At 35.3% G+C, this 21,114-nt stretch overlaps 2 protein-coding genes across 3 annotated transcripts in view; both read left to right on the top strand.

Annotated features, from left to right (window-relative positions):
* LOC138701823 (DNA excision repair protein ERCC-6-like) overlaps positions 1 to 2,284 on the top strand; it is a 43,806-nt gene extending 41,522 nt beyond the window's left edge. For both annotated transcript variants that reach the window (XM_069829101.1, XM_069829102.1), the window contains exon 23: positions 136 to 2,284. In XM_069829101.1, the coding sequence (XP_069685202.1) occupies positions 136 to 601 (466 nt within the window). In that variant the 3' untranslated portion in view covers positions 602 to 2,284. The remainder of the gene's footprint in view (positions 1 to 135) is intronic.
* A 6,292-nt stretch (positions 2,285 to 8,576) lies between these two features.
* The window catches only part of LOC138701821 (hexosaminidase D-like), a 29,758-nt gene continuing 17,220 nt past the window's right edge, over positions 8,577 to 21,114 (top strand). The window contains exons 1-5 of the mRNA XM_069829100.1: positions 8,577 to 8,964; positions 9,049 to 9,103; positions 9,189 to 9,404; positions 15,538 to 15,702; positions 17,751 to 17,934. Coding sequence (XP_069685201.1) covers positions 8,936 to 8,964; positions 9,049 to 9,103; positions 9,189 to 9,404; positions 15,538 to 15,702; positions 17,751 to 17,934 — 649 coding nt within the window. The 5' untranslated portion in view covers positions 8,577 to 8,935. The remainder of the gene's footprint in view (positions 8,965 to 9,048; positions 9,104 to 9,188; positions 9,405 to 15,537; positions 15,703 to 17,750; positions 17,935 to 21,114) is intronic.

Raw genomic sequence — 21,114 nt, 5'->3', positions numbered from 1 at the left:
TACTAATCAAACAGCAGCAGTTGTATAGCCTCTGTGATGGACATCTGTAATATTTGAGAGACTTTTTTATGAAAAATTTTGGTATCTGTCTTATTAGTTTCTAACAATTTAATCTTATACATTTTTTTATTGTAGGCTTAGATTTGGTAAGAAAAATACTGCTGCAAGTTCTTCCACGAGTGTCGTTAAAAATAACTCCAAAGAAGCAGGTCCTTCACAGGACAGTAAGAATGAGCAACCCATGTCCTCTAGTGAACTGTTGTCCCGTATGCGAGCTCGAAACCGTCTTCTGGAACCTGTAATGGAGGAACCTGAACAAGAGAATACAGGAGAAGATGCACAAGAAGAAACTGTAACACCATCATCTGGATCAGTTCAAGAGGACCACATGGAACTCCTTACAGATATACGTAACTTTGTAGCTTTTGGTGCATCAGTTGATGGTCGCGCTACAACTCAGGAAATACTTTCTCAATTTAGTAATCGTTTACCTCCAGGATCATCTCCTCTTTTTAAGTTCATGTTAAGTGAAGTGTGTGAATTTCATCGTATGCCAAGTGGAGAGGGTGTATGGAAACTGTGTAGTAATTTGAGGTGGTGAGGGAATGATATTAGTGTTGCTGAACTATCTTCCATCTTCCATCAGAACATTCCAATTTCTATTGCATTTGTTCAAGGAAGGATTATGATCTGGAAATAACATGCAATATACATCATGTTTCAAAGTTATGGAAACTTATAGGGTTATTGTTAAATAAATAGTAATGATACAATAGCTGGTGCATATAATTTAAGAAACTCTCTACGTAAGTTTTTATTGAAACATTATAAACATTCAATCTGGAAATCTTTTGTTACATGGCATACATTAATATGATTTGTCCACTGCTGTCAAGCATGTCTGACTGTGAAACAAGTGGACCCAGATTAAAATCCTGGTTGAGGTTTTTTTTCTGTGGTTTTCCTTCAATCCATTACTTACTTACTTACTGGCTTTTAAGGAACCCGGAGGTTCATTGCCGCCTTCACATAAGCCCGCCATTGGTCCCTATCCTGAGCAAGATTAATCCAGTCTCTACCATCATATCCCACCTCCCTCAAATCCATTTTAATATTATCTTCCCACCTACGTCTCGGCCTCCCCAAAGGTCTTTTTCCCTCCGGCCTCCCAACTAACACTCTATATGCATTTCTGGATTCGCCCATACGTGCTACATGTCCTGCCCATCTCAAACATCTGGATTTTATGTTCCTAATTATGTCAGGTGAAGAATACAATGCGTGCAGCTCTGCATTGTGTAACTTTCTCCATTCTCCTGTAACTTCATCCCTCTTAGCCCCAAATATTTTCCTAAGAATTTTATTCTCAAACACCCTTAATCTCTGTTCCTCTCTCAAAGTGAGAGTCCAAGTTTCACAACCATACAGAACAACCGGTAATATAACTGTTTTATAAATTCTAACTTTCAGATTTTTTGACAAAAGACTAGATGAAAAAAGCTTCTCAACCGAATAATAACACGCATTTCCCATATTTATTCTGCGTTTAATTTCCTCCCGAGTGTCATTTATATATGTTACTGTTGCTCCAAGATATTTGAATTTTTCCACCTCTTCGAAAGATAAATCTCCAATTTTCCCTCAATCCATTACGAGCAAATACTGGGTAACTTTCGGTACTAGACCTTGACTCATTTCACTGGCATTATCACCTTCATTTCACTCAGATGCTAGATAACTATCGCAGTTGCTAAAGCGTCATAAAAAAACAATAGTCAAATACATGTCACACACTCTTCAACATATCTCTCTTTATGGACGCAGTTGCAGCAGTGATCTCATGTCTTACTTCTTCTATGTCTCGGGGTAGAGGTGGCGCATAACTGCATCCTTTACCTACCCCAAGTCTGGTGACCTGGGTGTCCAAGCACGATAAGCCAGATCAATTGCAGTAGCATGTCCAATCCAATGATGTGATAGATAGTCAGTCGGAAAACAACATATCTACGAAACAACCTTTGTACCTTTTGTAAGCTGCAGAACGCAAAATGATTTATGTTGTGGAGTTTCTATTTTCAACAATGTTTCTCATGGCAACAGAAATAATACCTTTTCCAAAGCTTAAAACCTGAAATTTTGAGAGTTCGACTATCAAATGACGTGCACCATGTTAATTTTTCATTGATACTTAATAATCATATGAAAGTGTTACCATGATTTTGAAACATGCTGTACAGTTCTTTCTTTGTTCCATTTTAAATACAAATATTTCGCATATCTTAAATTATTTTCTTATTTATTTGTTTCAAGATTATGTTTCACATTTTCGTTTAGGATGCTGCAATTATGCATTATACAAAAATATGTAATGTAGATGGCCAGCGTAATTTATTATTTATATTTAATACTGTATAAACTGATTTGTAGTTAATTATTTCATACCTTTTGTATATTTGCGTATAAATGATCAAGTAAAGATACAGTAATTTCATTCAAAGCTTGGTATTACAGTACTAGAGGTAGATCTATTTGAGAATGAAATGTATGAACATAATGCTGCTGCAGATATGCATCAAGTAAAATTAATATGCATTAAATCATTGTAATAATTAAATAGGCTTTTACTATAGTGAGTCCCAGCAATTGTTCCCTGGGTTCCTGTTGGCTGATCAGCAGTAGGTGTTTGCATCTACTGGGGCTCACTCTGCATTGGCAGACTGATCGCTTCATGTATTAGCTGTGCAGTGAGTCAGCTAAGAACAAGTATAACTTATTCTCTTATGTTGTATTATGTTTTGCAATGGTTACATGTTCAGTGTGTGAATATGTACACATTCTGAAAATGTACATTTGGAAAAAGAAATCATGTGACAGAACAAGAGAAAACTTTAGACATAAATATCCTTTCTGCCCAGTTACATATAGAAAAACAATACTAAATTTTATGAATAGGTTTAATGAAATGAGTTCTGTGAATGATCAGAAAAGCCAACGACAACCTCATATGCTTACCAAAGAAAACTGAAGTCTGAGCTGATTTAGGATGTATTCCTAGAAGAATAGTTTTTTACGACTGTGTGATTTATGTATCATACAAGATGGGCAACATTTCATCAGCTATTGTGAGGAGGGTGAGTAGGTCTACTGAATATTATAACTTCTTTTTTCTTTGCTTCCAATGCCAGCATATTGGCATGCAGCTATTTGCACTTCTGCATGTCTTTTTGGCGATTATGGTGCAGAATTCTGCTTTGCCATTAATTCGAATTGTATTTACCCCATATAATGGGATGACATGAGTATAGAAGTAGACAGGATGGATGAAATGATGATAATGACAACAAGCTAAGCCCACGGTCTGGCATTGAAAGTTGCCCAGCATTTGCTCTTAATGAATTCGGGGAAACCCCCAAAAAAATCTCAACCAGGCAACTTGTCCCAACCAGGATTTGATCCTGGGCCCACTACTTTCGCAGTCAGACACCTTAAATTATGTTTTCAACAATGTAGGATATTAGCAGTCTCTTCAACCTACAGTAGCAGCTTCATACCTTTTCAGTTTCTGAAGAAACAAGTTGCCTTCAGTGAAACATCTTTAGAAAATTTAACTTCTGTGCTAAAGAATAAAATAAAATCACAGAAGGAGAAGAACATTCGGAGTTTATTCTGTTTTTTAAACTGCATCATGTAGAGTGATTTACAAAATCACATGAAGATAATACAAGGGAGGAAAAGTGTGAAGTAAGTGATATTGTTGCAGACTTATAAGAAGAAGGATATTGAAGTTCAACAAAGAAACGCGAAGATTTCCTGCAGAAAGTTAAGACAGGATAACTAAAAGTGAAGATCCTGCTGAGGATATGACAAATATATATCAGAATGGAAGTAAACAGCTATTTCATTGAAAAGTTGTGAAAAATATCTTCTCTGCTATTTCATTGTCTTTTTCATTGTGTTTCATGATTTTTTTTAACAGAGACTGTACGATTTCATTAAACTATAGATAGTTAAGGTATTACTTTGTTAATAAAAATCTAGAAATTGTATACATAAAATATATTGACAGGATACAAAAAAAATCCAAAGTAAATTATAAAAAGCAGAGATGAAATTTTTAAGACGAACTCAAAGTTGCACAAAGTTATATCATAAAAATAATGAAACAGTCAGAAAAGAACTTAGTACAAAAGCAATAAATTAGAAAACAGAAAGATGTAAGCAAAAATGGTATGAGCATATACAAAGAATGGACGACCACAGAACACCAAAACATGCTTTTAATACAAACCATTTGGAGGTAGATATGTAGGTAGACTAGAAAAAAAATGGAAGGAATCGCTGTGAGGAAGAAATGGGCAGAATTTTTAATCCTTGGAGTGAAGCAGCTGATGATGATGATGATGATGATGATGATGATGATGATAATGATGATGACGATGGTGATTCAGTTTGGACCTATTCTGGAGTGGCCTTTTTTTAAGTCTCGCTTTCCGCCTCTTTCTTTCTCTCTCACCTACTGCAGATGAACAGAACCAGTGGTGTAATCCCTTGTTATGGTAACTACTCAGAACCCTGTCTAAAGTGTCCAGGATTTCTTTTACTGTTAAATGCTGATCCCAAAGACTCGGCATGAACTTGAGATGTCAGTGCTTCCCATAGGTCATTCTGCATAGTGCTGATACTTTCTGCAAGCACAACACGTATTAAGGTACGACCATAATGAATAGAAGAGAAAGTGTGCACTCTGCTTTTTCCATAAGCCAACTGAATAGAGTGGTGGTCTCCCGAAACTGGCAGCACATTCATCTGAGACGGTAGTTGCCACTAGCATGCTGTAATGTTTGTTATGTCATCGTATGTAATAATTGTTTATAGCTGTTCTTTATTCTTGACAGTAATTTTTACTGGTCAGAAGTTGTCAATTTAATGTTCCTAGAGAATTGATTGATTTGTTAACATGTCCAATTATCTTTCTAAGACAGTTATGAAATGTAAATCTAAGAAAAGGCAGTCCTTGTGCACAGAAGAAACATGTTCTGTCAATACTGGTATTGAAAACCAGAATAATGTAATTACGTGTATCAGTAAGTTGTTAAGTTTATCAGTTAAACATAGCTTTGATACCGTAAAAGCCAGAACACACATGCTTTGTGAAATAAAAAAATTAAGAATCAGAAATGCAAATAACTAGAATGCGGAAGAAACCAAATATCGCAAATACTATGTAAAATAAATATGCTTAAAAAGACCACTAGAAATGTGAAATCGAAGACCAGGTTCACGCAATCAAAAGATTATGTGTCTCAAAAAAAGCAGAAAACTGTAGTTGATACAATATTAAAGAAATGTCAATTGAAAAGTAAAAAGGGGTAGCTTTCCTTAGCTTCTGAAACTCACTTAAGAAAATTGGTGAAGAGTTTTAAATGCCCCTGCGACATATATTCCCATGCAACAAACGCCATTGCACAAAGTTTTAGTGACAAAAAAGAGAATGAATCTGCGAGAACTCTTACATTTGATGAAGTTAAACTTAGGGAAGAAATTCGGTTCAACTGGAATTAGTTGAAAATACTCGTAGACAGCTTTGTTGACTTGGAAAATTCGAAAAAAGCTTTCGACTTAATAAACAGAGAAATACTAGTCTGATCCGTTTGGGTACGGATAATATTAATTTATTATTATAAAGCTATTATGATAGTAGGAAAAATTGCTTGCTGGTTATATTATGATTAAAAGATGGGAGTTTCCATATATATTATGACATTCAACAATACATAATCTGAAAGGACAAATGAAAATCGTAGATGATTAAAATGGCTACTACAAATCAACAGCAGGCATAATGTGTCCTTTGGTATGCTAAACTTGAGTGTTAAAAGAGTTCAAAGGGAATTTCGACATAAGCATGATGTGCGTAATGTACCTAAATATGATTCCATAATGTTGTATCGAACATTTGTAGAAACAGATTGTGTTAAAAAACATGCAGGAGGTCGCAGGTGAAACCCAGTACGAGAAGCAGCTATCTCTTGGCTTGGTACCCAAACTCCCTAGATCTAACCCCTCATGACTTCTTCTTGTGAGGTTTTGTTGAAGACATTGTATATTCACAGAAATCCAGGAACATTGATATAATGTTATGTTTTATTTAACAACGCTCGCAACTGCATAGGTTATATCAGCGTCACCAGATGTGCCGGAATTTTGTCCCGCAGGAGTTCTTTTACATGCCAGTAAATCTACTGACATGAGCCTGTCGCATTTAAACACACTTATATGCCATTGACCTGGCCCAGGATCGAACCCATAACCTTGGGCATAGAAGGCCAGCGCTATACCAACTCGCCAACCAGGTCGACAACATTGATGATCTGAGAGTAAAAATTACTCAAGTTTTTCAACAAATCACCCCTCTTACGTTACAACGGACATAGCTGAATTGCATCGCTGTTATGAATTGTGCTGGGTGTGCAATGGGGGTCATGTTGAGCTCTGAGGAATCTCCCATCTTTCAGTGTTGTGTGCACAAAGTTTCAACAAATAAAGTTCAGTAGTAAATGTTTTACAGTGTTTTTATTGTATCCATACCCAAACGGATCACCCTGTACTAAAGAAATTGAAGAAAATCAGCGGTGACGAGCACCCATTAACAAAAGCAATAGAAAACCTCCTGCAATACAACTACATTCAGATAAATGACTCCATAACAATATTCAACCAGATCGTACAAACCAATGGTGTGCTACAAGGAGATCCTACCAGCCACACTCTTTTTTTTTTAATGTCCTTACAGCAGATATCACCTCAATCAGCAACGACCCTGAAACAAAACTGCTGTAATAATGTATGCTGACGACATGATCATACAGTCGTCAAACATAGACAAAGTACAAAAGGAAGAAAACGATCTAGAAAAGTGGACAACAGAAAATAGACTTGAAATAAATCAGGAGAAAACAGTGTATATGACGTTCGAAAAAGAGGGAAATTAAGAGAAGAGGACAAGATATAAATAGCTGGAAGACTATTGGAAGTTGTAGAGAAATACAAATACCTAGGGGTAAAATTACAAACATCTACAGCATTCAATATACATAGCAGCAGCAGCAGCATCAATAGCAATCAAAAACTATATAGGTACAACATCGAGCACGGCAATGTTGCTATTCGGTTCCACCATAGCATCCTACAGAGTAGATATCGTGGGAAAAAACTCCCAGTGACAGACCTCAGCAGGTTAGAAAAGGAAACGAGTTATGGGAATCGGAAAAAAAAACAGTTATTAAATAAGTCTATGCAGGGTGCGAATTAGATTTCTGATGGGAGGGGGAGATAGAATCGTAGGTAGAGAATACCATACATAAAATTATTATTATCCTCATTCGATATGACTCTACGCTTGGTCACACTGAGTTTCTCTTGCATCTTGATCATAATAATAATAATAATAATAATTATTATTATTATTATTATTATTCCATGTATTGTGTGTCCCTATCACCACGGCATGGCGAGACCTCAGGTTGCGGATAGAGGAGACGGCCTCCAGATATGGAGGGTAGCTGCGAATATATTGAATAAGCAGTCGTGGACAGCTGATAAGGGGGTGGTCCTCCAGCTTGGGGGTTGGGCGAAGGGCTAACAACCCATCACCGTAAAAAACAGTTGTTACGAATCCCTACAATAAGCCTCGGAATAGGACTGATTCTCTGGCACGACCACAATAAAGATGGGCGAATCCAGAAATTCATATAGAGTGCTAGTTGGGAGACCGGAGGGAAAAAGACCTTTAGGGAGGCCGAGACGTAGATGGGAGGATAATATTAAAATGGATTTGAGGGAGATGGGATATGATGATAGAGACTGGATTAATCTTGCACAGGATAGGGACCGCTGGTGGGCTTATGTGAGGGCGGCAATGAACCTTCGGGTTCCTTAAAAGCCATTTGTAAGTAAGTAAGTAAGTATTATTATTATTATTATTATTATTATTATTATTATTATTATTATTATTATTATTATTATTATTATTATATCCGTGAACAGGCTTAAGATAAGTTGTGTGATTCCTAAGTTACGGTATTGATTGTTGTCAGCTTGCTGGTGATGATACCGTAATAGATCAATATTATTTTCTTTGCTTACTTTGTACTTTATAAAGTACATATACTAATATTAAAACATATTTTGTGATGTGGGGGGGAGGGGATCCCTCCCATCCCCACCACTACTTCGCATCAAGAGAAAAACAGTCCCCATCAGACATGCCTTCGAGCTCATGAAGGTGGAAACCAGTATCGCCAACTCGATTCTTGGAAACTCGCTAATCTACAGTGTAGAAACCGCTAAATTGCTATATTGTCATTGTTATTTCTTACCGCTTGACTGTTTAAAAAACCAACTAAATTCCTATTTGAGTAATACACATTTCATAAATTTTACTCCAGGATTTTACCCGCTAAACACTCTGAAAAAAACGCTAGATCTAGCGGGGAAAGCCGCTGTATTGGCGACACTGAGTGATACCCAGTTTGACAACATACGCTATTCAGATGTCATTTGTCCGCATAATTGCCAACCTAACATTGTGTTGTGTTTTTCTAGGGTTCTTGTAAAATTATATTGCAGGGGTTAAAGACGAAGTGATATATTACAGACTTAAAAAAATACTGTGTACCTTCCATTACCATATTGTAGCTTTAATAAGCGACAAAAAAGACATCAAGCTACAAATTCATGAAGTTATAAAAAGTAATTACCGTAGTGACAGTTCGTGTGCATTACTAATTTCTCAATGATGTAACACTATTACCAGAATTGTGTGTAACGTAATGAATATATAATAGTAATAATATTTACATTAAACCATGATACCTGTAGAACTACAAGTGACAGAACATAGTTATTATAAATATGGACCAATGTAGAATATACAATGGAATCGTTAACTGTCGGATCTCATAGGTAGCCTACATTATACAGGCATTTATATATTTATGATTTGGAGTAAGATTATTAAAACGTTAAATAAATATAATTTAATTTCAGGCTTGTTCACTTGGATTTAAAAGGCGCTCCACCGAAAATAACTTATTTAGCCCAGGTAAGAATGCAACTTACGCTTAGTTAAGTTAACGAATCTTTCATAGTTTTATTTACATTTGATAAATCATTATGAATATTTTCAGCTGTTTCCGCTGTTACGTGACTGGGGAGCTACAGGTCTGTTGATAGAATGGGAAGATACTTTCCCATATGTTCGAGATCTAGCTGTTCTAGGCTCCAATGGCCCATCGTGCCCTGCTGGTGCATACACAATAGAAGAAGCTCGTGAACTGCTCAAGCTTGCAGGAGATGCTGGATTGGCAGTGGTTCCTCTTGTACAGACAATAGGACATCTTGAGGTATTGTTTATTACTCAACGTTGTCACAATTCTATAGGCTGAAGTTAAAGAAGTTTAATCAAAGTAGGTTCTGATTGATGACTTTAATAGAAATTATACATTAGACTATAAAGTTATAAAGTCCAGTGGGTAAGTGTGACACCAGGTATTAAATGTTTCTTCAGTTTGAAATAGATTTCAATATGACGCTCTTAAAATTTTATTTTGAAAAATTTGAATCTTTATAATAATTAGGACCTATTCTGTGCTTGCCTTCACTCTGGACAGGCATACATTATTATTGGTCTAATTAGGCTTTTGTATAATGTAATGCCGGTTTTAAAATTTACATTTCTGTTTTTATTAAGTAGAGCATACAACTGGTCCAAGCTCGCATGTCGTTAATATAGTTGGAAAAATTCAGTCTGTTGTCAAGGGTAATGCCCAAGTATTTTGCTGACGTTTTCCACTCAATATATGGTTTTTTTGTATCCATAATTTTGGGTCTTCTATAGCACGCAACGCTGAAAAAAGTGGAAGGTAGTTTGGAATGTGAAGAATTCGTGTTGTCCACACCTGTGAAGTAACAGTTAGTGCGTCTAGCCACGAAACCAGGTGGCCTGGGTGAAATATACAGACACACTAAAACACACCCTAATCAAATTCTCAACACACAGATCAATTTCAGAACACACTCACTATTTGACTCCACATTACAACACACAAACACACCCTTAAAACAGGAAGCGATATCAAGATGACGCTATGATCCAGTAGGCTCTGATGATGGTATATACACCGAAACAGCTGTAAGCCACACGTACTTCAATAATTAACACTAGTAAGTTGCCAATTTATCAATCTTTTGGCCATCTAACCAATTATCTCATCTCCTGGCTTAGTTGCCTCATTAGTGATACCTTATTAGTGTCACTTGTGAGGTTCAAACCTGTCTTCGGACAGTTGATTAAACAATAACCCTGTTAGATATTAGAGAATGAAGTGAGACTGACTGTGTGGAAAACCATGAGGCACAATTATACATAATGGAGTGATGACTGTGTGGAAAATCATGAGATATCTGGAATGTTACACATAAAACTAACGTAAAAAAATTACAGATATATGTTTATTAATGTAAAAATAAATGGAAACTACTGTAATTACAATAAAATATAATATAGATTATTGTTATTGTTTAGTCAACTGTCCGAAGACAGGTCTGGACCTCACAAGTGACACCAACAAGGCATCACTCATGAGGCAGCTGGGCCAGAAGATAATAGTGTAGGATTGCCAGTTCTTTTCACCCTATGTGTATTATTATAGGTGTTTATTTTCTGATTGTTTTACATATAAGTTATATTACTTACTTACTCCATGGTGATTACGTTCCTTGAAGGAACAGAGCCTGCCTAGCAATAGAAGTCCATTCTTTTCTGTCCTGAGTTCTTCTCCTCCTTGCCCTTGTACACATCTGCTTTATATCTTCTTTAACCCTTTCAATCCATTTCTTCCTAGGTCTTCCAACACATCTTCTACCATCCGACTTCCCTCTATAAATCTTCTTCAGTAATGATCCCTCTTCACTTCTTTCAACATGGCTGGCCCATCTCAACCTTTCAAATGTAAGTTATACTACCATTGCACTCTTCATCCCTGAGTAATCAACAGTTAAAGGTATCCCAGTGCTGGATCTTACACTGAAATCTTTCACTCACATCTAATGTAATGCTGTTTTTGTTGAATTCCCTTCCACATAGAGACATTCGTATTTACGTCAAAAAAATACCGGTAGTGTATTTTTCGGATGTTATAATTTACTTTAAGGTAAAGTTAAAGCTGGTTCACAATAAACCGGAAACGAGAATCGGAACGAAAACGAAAACGGTAAAATTGTTTAAATGTATACATTTAAATGTGAGCATTCACAATTAACGAAAAGCTTGCCGGAGCCCGAGATCGGGAACAGAGAGTTGGTCAAGTTTCAACTTTGGTGTTCACGTTTCCGATCACAGCCCACTAGATTCATTCTATTGCCATCTAAAAGCTATTTTGTCGTCGTATATTTTGTAGCAAGAAGACTGTGACATAACTTATGTATTATTTTGCTCTGTGCTGTGCATCATGGAACAAGCTTTATTTGATGAGATTCTAATATTGAGTGTTGAGGAAAATCCTCACTTTTACGATGAGAGGCGCACCTCGTATAAAGATGAGTAAATGAAGGAGAATACGTGGCTTTCAATAGCTGCATCGGAAGCGAATCATATTTTATTACTGTATTGGTTATATTACACACTACATATTCACGCTTCAATTCAATAACTACTGTTGTGTTCATTTTTGTTCTATTACAAATGTTTCTTCTCTCATTATTTTATGTTATGGTAGACTTAAAATAGGTTGTGATAATAAAGATGCATGGGCATATGAATGAAATGTTTCAGTTGAAATTTCGAAGTTGTTTAACCTGTGTTTATGTTGGCTGCCTTGTACTCATGAGAGAACACCATTAGTCAATTATACACAAATAACATCAGAATGCGTAATATCGACTTTACATATCGTTATTGACATACATATCGATATGCATAGTCGTCTACGTTCTCGGTTTATTGTGAATAAAAAATTTTCATATTCATGTCCTCTGCTTCTCGTTTTCATTCTGGTTCTCATTCCCGGTTTATTGTGAACCAGCCTTTAGTCTTCAAATTGACTGGAGGTAATTTAATTATAAAAAAAGAAGACATAAACGGGTTAGAATTAATTACCATGGGGTCATTCCATGTCACCCACCTACAGCGATTGCTGTGGTATTTTGTCATGAGTTTTATGTGTACTTGTATAGAAATCTGGCAAAATTTTGGACTAGTTGATTGTTGCGTTTATGGGCTACAGTCTGTTGAAGTTCATGTGTTTACACTCAGAAACTGTGATACTGATGAGTGCAGAGTACTGTAGAACATAAGTAGACATAAAAAGTGAAGGATGAAAGCTAGAGCCTTGATTCTTGCCTTATTTTCTCCAGTACGGTATACATTGGAGATCTTCACAATATGGTTTTCTGAAGTCAGTATAATACATTTATTGAAATTTATTTACTGACATATCAAATTTACTAGCAAAATTGCAAATGTATATTGTTATAAAATACAATTTTCTGTATCTTCAATATTGTTGATATATATATTTTTTTTTTGTTTACAGTTAGGTTTTGCACTAGCCTTTGTTAGGGAAAAAATCTGTTTTGGAGGAATGAGAGGTTCTTGAGAAAAAAAAAATTATTTCGATAAAATCTATGAAGGAACTGTAAATTCTAATTTTCAAACTCACTCTCAAAAACAAAGAAAACTGATACAGTACCACCTAGTTAATGGTGTAGCACCACATTTAGGCCTCACAAAAGAATTACAATTGTGTAGAGCTCAGTGTAATTGAATGTTACGATTTGTGTTTCCACATCATTTCAAGAAGCTCAAAATAGTTGCTTGTTGTTAAAGTGAGTGAAATTTCAGGTGACAAACTATACAGAGTGGAAGTAATATAACTACGCAGATTTTAAAAAAATTCTAATACCGGTAGGCTACCATGTTAGTCCCAAATAAATACTTTTCTCGTAAACAAATAATTTTCTTCACTGTTTTACTAAATAAGTACTATCCATACGATTCTGATGTTTATTCACAACATAAGTGGAGAATCTGACAAGGAATGATTTATATGCTGCTCTTAAATAAAATGAACAGTTTTCTTGCAAATTAAACATCGTACAAAGATTAACTTATATCATTACTTCCTGCCATTATGAAGTCTGACAACCCTACTTTAGTGACTAAGAAACAGAATATTGTTATTCAGACTGAGTGTGTATGTGTATCCATAGGTAAGCTGGCCATGCAGTATTGCCAAACTACACAGATTTTGTGCCTAATTTTTTAATTAACCATGCACTTAGTTATAAAATGCGTTTTCGTTTTTTTTCTTATTTATTTTAACGTGTTCTGTTGCCCTCTTCAAGCTGCACAGTTATATCAGATGAATCAGTGAAAATAGTAACTGACTTTTATAATAATTCAGAGTTCACCAGAATATTGCCAGGTATGAGGGACAAAGTTAGCATAAAAAAAAATATTCATAAACAGAAACGCTTTATACTTTGTAATCTACAAAAATTATACTCTTCCTTTAAAACAAGATAGGCCTATACCTATCCATAATAGTTGATGTTTCAACATTTTGCCAATTAAGATTAAACATACATCTTGACTACACAACTTTTAACACTGTATCACTTCGGAATATGTATGATGAGAACTTTCTTGTGTTAAATATTAACGTACCTTGTTAACATGTTTCGACCTATTTTCGGTCATCTTCGGAACTGGTCGTTGTTGGTCTTGGCGCCTCTTGTTTCCTGTGTGGGTGTGTTCGTAGTGTAGAGTCAAAGAGTGTATGTGATTTGAAATTGAGTTGTGTGTTGAGAATATCGTTGGGGTGTGTTTTCGTGTGTCTGTATATTTCATATTGTTCTAGTGTGTTGAGTTTCTGGCTTTTTGGTTGGATGTGCAGTATTTTCATGTCTGTGTTGATGTCTCTGTAGGTGTGGTTGGCATTTGTGATGTGTTCTGCATATGTGGAGGTGTTTTGTAATTTTGTTATGGCTGTGATGTGTTCTTTGTAACATGTTTGAAATGATCTGCCTTTCTGTTCTGTGTAGAAGTTGTTGCAGGTGTTACATTTGAGTTTGTATAGGCCTGTGTGGTTGTATTTGTTTGTTTGTATTGTTTGTGTGTTGAGATGTTTTTGTAGAGTGTTATTTGTTCTGTATGCGATGTTGTAGTTTAATTTCTTGAGTGAGGTTGTAATTTTATGTGTGTTTTGTTTTCGTATGTTAGTGTGAAGTATTTTTTGTGTTCTTGTGTTTGTGTTGTATTCTTCTGTTTTTTTGTGGTTTTGTTTTGTCTTACATATTATGTTGTCTATTATGTTGGGGTTGTATCCGTTTTCTTGTGCTATTTATTTGATTGTGTTTAGTTCTTCGTTGTAATCCTGTTGGTTCATTGGTATGTTAAGTAGTCTGTGTACCATTGTTCTGAATGCAGCTTGTTTGTGTTGTGTGGGGTGGTTGGATGTGTTGTTGTTGTTGGTTTTCTGTATATTTTGAATGTGTGTTTGTTGTCTACTTTTGTTATTGTGATGTCTAGAAAATTTATGGATTTGTTAAGCACCCTGTGCTAGTAGGATCACCAGAAACACAGTGTGTTTATATACAATATACCAAAATCTTCAGCTCCTATTTGCCAGGATGAAACTAGTTGAGAGCTATATGTAAAGATCTGATTAAAATGGATGTTTGCAACATGAACAACAGAATATTTAGACTACGATTATGTGACAAATGTTCTAATATAACATTGTTGAAGCGGTTTCTGCTCAGTAAATTTGAAGAATATAACCCTGATAATTTAGTTGAATTTAGTCAGGGGATATCAACTGATAAGATAGATTTAGTAAGCCAGAGTTTGAACATTCAGAATTCTAATTAATAAAAATGAAAAGCTTATACCACATACATGATATATTTCAAAATCACAATCTAAATATATATTTGCAGAAGAGCAGCAGTGCTGACATCCTCTCCTCCGTAGTTTCACTTGCACATTGTTCATTTTATATTGTTTTCTAGCTTTCATTTTAGTTTTTATCACCATTATACAGTTAATGACTCCGGTCAAGTGCCACTGCATTGAATAAAAAAAAAAATATATATATATATATATATTTGCAGAAGAGAAAAGAAAAGTTAGACGATAAAAGTGCTCCTATTCTTATGGACTTCAGTGAAAATTATTAATTTGTGATTCAAGATGTAGTGGAGATGGCCATTTCGTCAGGTTTCACTGTGTACGTTTATAAGACAATACACTAAACCATGCATTTAAGTATAAGAAAAGACAAAGATGTGTAAAGTTATACATTTCAGTAGTAATCAGTGTTACTACTCAGTTGAAATTGGGTGGTACTTATTTTATATTTGTTGTACTTGTGTTGTTCTTATTAATAATTTTTTGAAAAGAATATGAAGAAATGCTGGAGAGATTGCATTTACAACAATTATGAAATTTTATAATGATTTTATAATATGTTGTAGTTTGTCCTCAAGCATGATAAGTGGCGTGCACTGCGTGAAGTGGAGGCATATCCAAGCTCTATGTGTCCTTCTCACCCTGAAGCTTTGTCCCTTGCCACAACATTAATAAAGCAAGTTGTGGAATTTCATCCAGATATTCAGTATTTACATATTGGAGCCGATGAGGTATGTACACAGTGTTTTTTCAGTTTCTGTTATTTTCATGGGCTTCATTGTTATTTCCTTTATTTTAATTTTATGTATAATATTGATTACATTAATCCAGACTATAGTAAAACCTAAAAAAAAAATCTTACATAATTTATAGTAAATTGTATGTTAAAAGTTATAGTTGTAATGGAATGGAATTTTCGGGAGTGGGGCACTATGACAGAGCACTGCGACCTTTTACGATCTATTGCTACTACTACTACTACTACGATGGCATCACAGCCCAAAGTCGAGCCTTAGCCTCCTCAATTTTCTTCCTCCAACTGTCCCTGTCCTGTTTTAATCTCCTCCAGGCAGTTGTTCCGAGATATTCCTGAGAATAGATCGTTACTGCATCTATCCATCTATTTTTGGGTCTTCCAATTGGTCTTTTACCATGTATTTTCCCTTCTAAGATCTTCTTTTGTATTCTGTTCCCTTCCATCCGATAGACATGTCTGGCCCATTCAAGCCTCCTTAATTTGATGAAAGTAACAATATCAAAACTTCTATAGAATTTATATAGCTCGTTATTATAACGTATTCTCCACTGCATATTTTCTTGCACCGGTCCAAAAATTCTTCTGAGTATTTTGCGTTCAAATATACCTAGTTTAGCTTCTGTCTCCTTAGATAAGGTCCAAGTTTCGCTTGCCTAACAGAGAATACTTCTAATAATTGTTTTGTATATTTTAAGTTTTGTTTCCTTGTGCACACAGATTTCAATATTGTGTTTAATGCAAAATAGGCCTTATTGGCTGCAGTGATTCGACTCTGTACTTCAATTAATTCGTTATTGTTACTTGTCATTACTGTTCCAAGATATTTAAACTTCTCAGTTTCTTCAAACATGTTTATCGTCAGATTAGGAGGGTTGTATATATTCTGTTTATTTCTTATTTGTGTCATTCGTTTGGTTTTACTTGCATTACTCTGCAACCCGATTTTAGCGGCTCCTTGTTCCAGGTCTTTATACATTTCTTACAATCTATTGCACTAATCCTCAAATTAGGTGCATTCCCAAACCCACATTGGCTGACTACACTAAGGTTTGCTGCGTATCCAGGTTTTGAGCAGGCAACCCCCCTCGTCACTAGGCCAGTCTCCTCTGTGCATCGCCAGCCAGGGTTGGGAAAATGCTATGAATCATGACGAAATGGACAAATGTTGGCGGGATGACGTAGATGCCTAATATGGCGAAATTGCAAAACCCCAGGAAAAATCCCAACTGGACCTCATCCACCATAAGTGTCTCCTGGGTCTGACCAGGACTCGAACCCAAACCGCCTGTGTGACAGGCTGAATGACCCGTGATGTGTGTATAATGTTGTGTTAGTATGCTTGCTCAAAACACATCTTCCTTTGCTCATGACGTCACACCTACAGCATCTGGCAACTGTCTTACGTTGTATTAAGTGACAGGATTGAGCAGAAGCGTATATATTTAGGGAGGTGTGTGTGTGTGTGTGTGTGTGTGTGTGTGTGTGTGTGTGTGTGTGTGTGTGTGCGTGCGCGTGCGTGTGTGCGCGCGTGCGCGCACTTGCGTGTGTCTCGCGGAAATATTGAAGAGAAAAGTAACAGAGCTGAAGTAAGAAATAGTTTCCGCATATTAATGGGTGAACTAAAGAAAATATCGAAGATGTAGAAACAATACATGGAGAATATAACACTCTAACATTAGTTACAAGATAGTCGATGTGCACGATGCTTCTCCATGGGCCGTTGCTGATATATGTCAAATTAAACAATTCTTATTATTAATTCTCATCAAATATTAAACAATTCTGTTTGAAAAGATTTGAGTGAAGCTCTACAGAATAATCGCAGACTAGGAGGGAAAATTACGCAAGGAAAATGTCGATTCATGAGATTTGGTTATTATTAAATCAGTCAGTTCTACTACAAATCATACATTGTTATATATGATTGGGATTTAATATAAAATTAATCTTTGCGACATAAGAACAGTAGTAGTTATAACTTGATGATGTTTTTAGACATAGCTTGTTTATATTTCCCATTAGGTCTGGCATATGGGACTTTGTCCAGCCTGCTCCCGACGTATTGAAACCAACAAGTGTGGACGACCTCAACTCTTCCTTGAGCACGTTGTGGCAGTGGCTCAGTATGTTCGTGAGGCTTTTCCTTCACTTCGTGTGATCATGTGGGATGATATGTTACGCACCGTCGACGCATCTGTTTTGCTGGGTTAGATTATTGTTTATGGATTTATATTACTTTTTATTGTTCTTCACATTATATAATTTATTTTCTATAAATTTAAAGTAAATTAGAATTTACATTTATTGTGCCTTTTCACCTTTCCAAACTTTCCATATTCACTATAATAATTGAAAGACTTAAGTGAATGAGCAGAAGCAGGTAAAATGATCAATTTTCTATATGAATTTTCGTTCATTGGAAAGGTTTGTGGAACACCTTGGTTTACTTGTCAAAGTGTTCTATTCAAATGATTAATTGTTGTGAGTGATACAAAAATGCCTCTTGTGGAAAAACTTTTAATTTTTCTTGAAATTTAAATTATGCTAAACTTATATAAACATAAAATTCATTAGAAGTATTTTAACATTTCAGCATTGTACCATATATTAATTGTAAGCATCAAGAATACTTGCATACTTTACTTCAAATGCATATGTATACTTACTTACAAATGGCTTTTACAGAATCCAGATGTTCATTGCTGCCCTCACATAAGTCTGCCATCGGTCTCTATTCTGAGCAAGATCAATCCAATCCCTACCATCATATCCCACCTTCCTGAAATCTATTTTAATATTATCCTCCCATGTATGTCTCCGCCTTCCCAAAGGTCTTTTGCTCAGTTCTCCTAATTAACACTTTATAAGCATTTCTGGATTCACCCATATGTGCTACCTGCCCTGCCCATCTCAAATGTCTGGATTTAATGTTCCTAATTACTGTATGTTAGATGAAAAATACAATGCATGCAGTTCTTCTTTGTGTAACACTCTCCATTCTCCTGTAACTTCATCCCTCTTAGCCCCAAATCTTTTCCCAAGCACCTTATTCTCGAACACCCTTAACATCTGTTCATCTCTCAAAGTGAGAACCCAAGTTTCACAACCATATAGAACAACTGGTAATATAACTGTTTTATAAATTCTAACTTTCAGCTTTTTTGAAAGTAGACTAAATGACAAAAGGTTGTCAACCGAATAATAACAGGCATTTTCCATGTTTATTCTGCATTTAATTTGTTCTCGAATGTCATTTATATTTGCTACTGTTGCTCCAAGGTATCTTCAAAGGATAAATTTCCAATTTTTATATTTTATTTCATACTATGTTCTGGTCACGAGACATAATCATATATATATATATATATATATTTTTTTTTTTTTACTTTCAAACCTATCTCCTTACTTGTTTCAAGTAAAATTCTCGTGTTTTCCTTAATAGTGTGTGGATTTTCTCCTAACATATTCATGTCATCTGTATAAACAAACAGCTGATGTAGCCTATTCAATTCCAAACCCTCATTGTTTTCCTGGATTTTCCTAATGACATATTCTAGAGGAAAGAGAAAAAGTAAAGGTGATAGTGCATCTTCACAGCGAATTGGAAAAGTGTCAAACAGAAACTGTCCTATATGTACTCTGCTGTATATTTCACCGAGACACATTTTAATTAATTGAACAATTTTCTTGGGAATTCAAAAACCAATAAGAATATTATGTAAAACTTCTCTCTTAATCAAGTCATATGCCTTTTTGAAATCTATATAACTGATGTACTGTACCCTTATACTCCCATTTTCTCTCCAGTATCTGTCAAATACAAAAAAATCTGCTCAATAGTCTATTTATTACGGCTAAAACCACACTGATGATCCACAGTAATTTCATCTACATATGGAGTTAATCTTTTCAAAAGAATATTGGACAAAATTTTATACATCAATAAAAGTGATATTCCTCGAAAGTGACTACAGTTAGTCTTTTCCCTCCTTAAAGATAGGTACAATTATGGACTCCTTCCATTGTTCTGGTACAATTTTCTTTTCCCAAATAGCAAGTACAAACTTATAATAAATTTCACTAGATAATGTGCTTCCACCCTCTTGTATTAATTCTGCTGGAATATGATTGATACCTGGAGACTTGTACTTTCTCAGTTTTTCTATCGCAATTTCGACTTCAGAAAGTGTAAGTTCTGGCATAAATGGCTCAGCAGTTTGTATTTGAATATTGTCTCGATCATTTCTATTTGGCATATGTACATTTAATAGTTGCCCAAAAAAGTTTTCCTTCTGTTCAGGATTGAATGAGAGTCTGCAAATGTATATGTACTCGTGAGAAATTTTTATTTGAAGTCTTCCACAGAAATTGCATAAAAACTGTGGAATAGTCTTAAAATTCTGAACTGTTACTCTTCTCACCAATTGAAAGATCTGGAAGTCAGTATATGTATCTTACTTTGTAACAATAAAGTTCATGTGTAGGAGACTTGGTTTTATTTGGATGGACGAATACGTGAATAATACAGGAGGTAATGGAAAATATCCTACATCCACTTAACATATTTCAGTTTCACAGTCTACATACTGGTTTGTCATGACTAGGGAGTGTATTTTTGTGTGCTAAAAATTGTAAAGTATTTATTTTTATGTGATAAAAATACAAAAATATTTAGCCAAAATTTCACTCAAGTATCTCTTCTTGTATAAAATAAAGGTAACTTATACTGCTCGCCATTAAACAGCAAAATATTAGTTGCTGGTAGTTTCATTAGAGCTGCAATGTATGTATATTATCTCCGCGGCCTCATGCTTAACATGCCGGCATCATACAATAACGTGCGGTGTGCTTTTAAACCATAATTTTGCTAACCGATTGTTGCTCTGTAGGTTTCACTCTAAGCGTCATGTTGTCACGTCTACTTCCTCGATAAGAATAAGCACTAGTTATATTGTTAAATGGCTATTATTATTATTATTATTATTGTTTCATATACGAATACGTTGACATTCTTAACTCTTAATAATAACTCTTTAATAATAATTTTTAATCACATACCTTAATGTTCGTCCTCAGCACAAGACATTGCAACCTCGGTTTTAGTCCACGTGGATTAGACAAGTAGATGTCATTTTATAATGGAAGCAGCTTATTGGTTGCAACATTGAAATTGAGGCAAGTGATTGGAGCGGCGACATAAGAAATTGAAAACAATAATACAAGTAAATTTCAAAGACCTGCCGAATGTTACGCACGAGGCCGCTCAAAGACCTGCCAAATGTTAAACATGAGACCGCGGCTATAATAACAAAAGTCATCTCCAAATTCTCGAATTTGAATTCATAGCAACTGTCTTTGAACAATGCTTTATACTGTGCAAATGTTT

This window comes from Periplaneta americana, chromosome 6 (genome assembly GCF_040183065.1).
Source record: "Periplaneta americana isolate PAMFEO1 chromosome 6, P.americana_PAMFEO1_priV1, whole genome shotgun sequence".
Classification (NCBI taxonomy): Eukaryota; Metazoa; Arthropoda; class Insecta; order Blattodea; family Blattidae; genus Periplaneta; species Periplaneta americana.
This window is presented reverse-complemented; position numbering and strand designations above follow the sequence as displayed.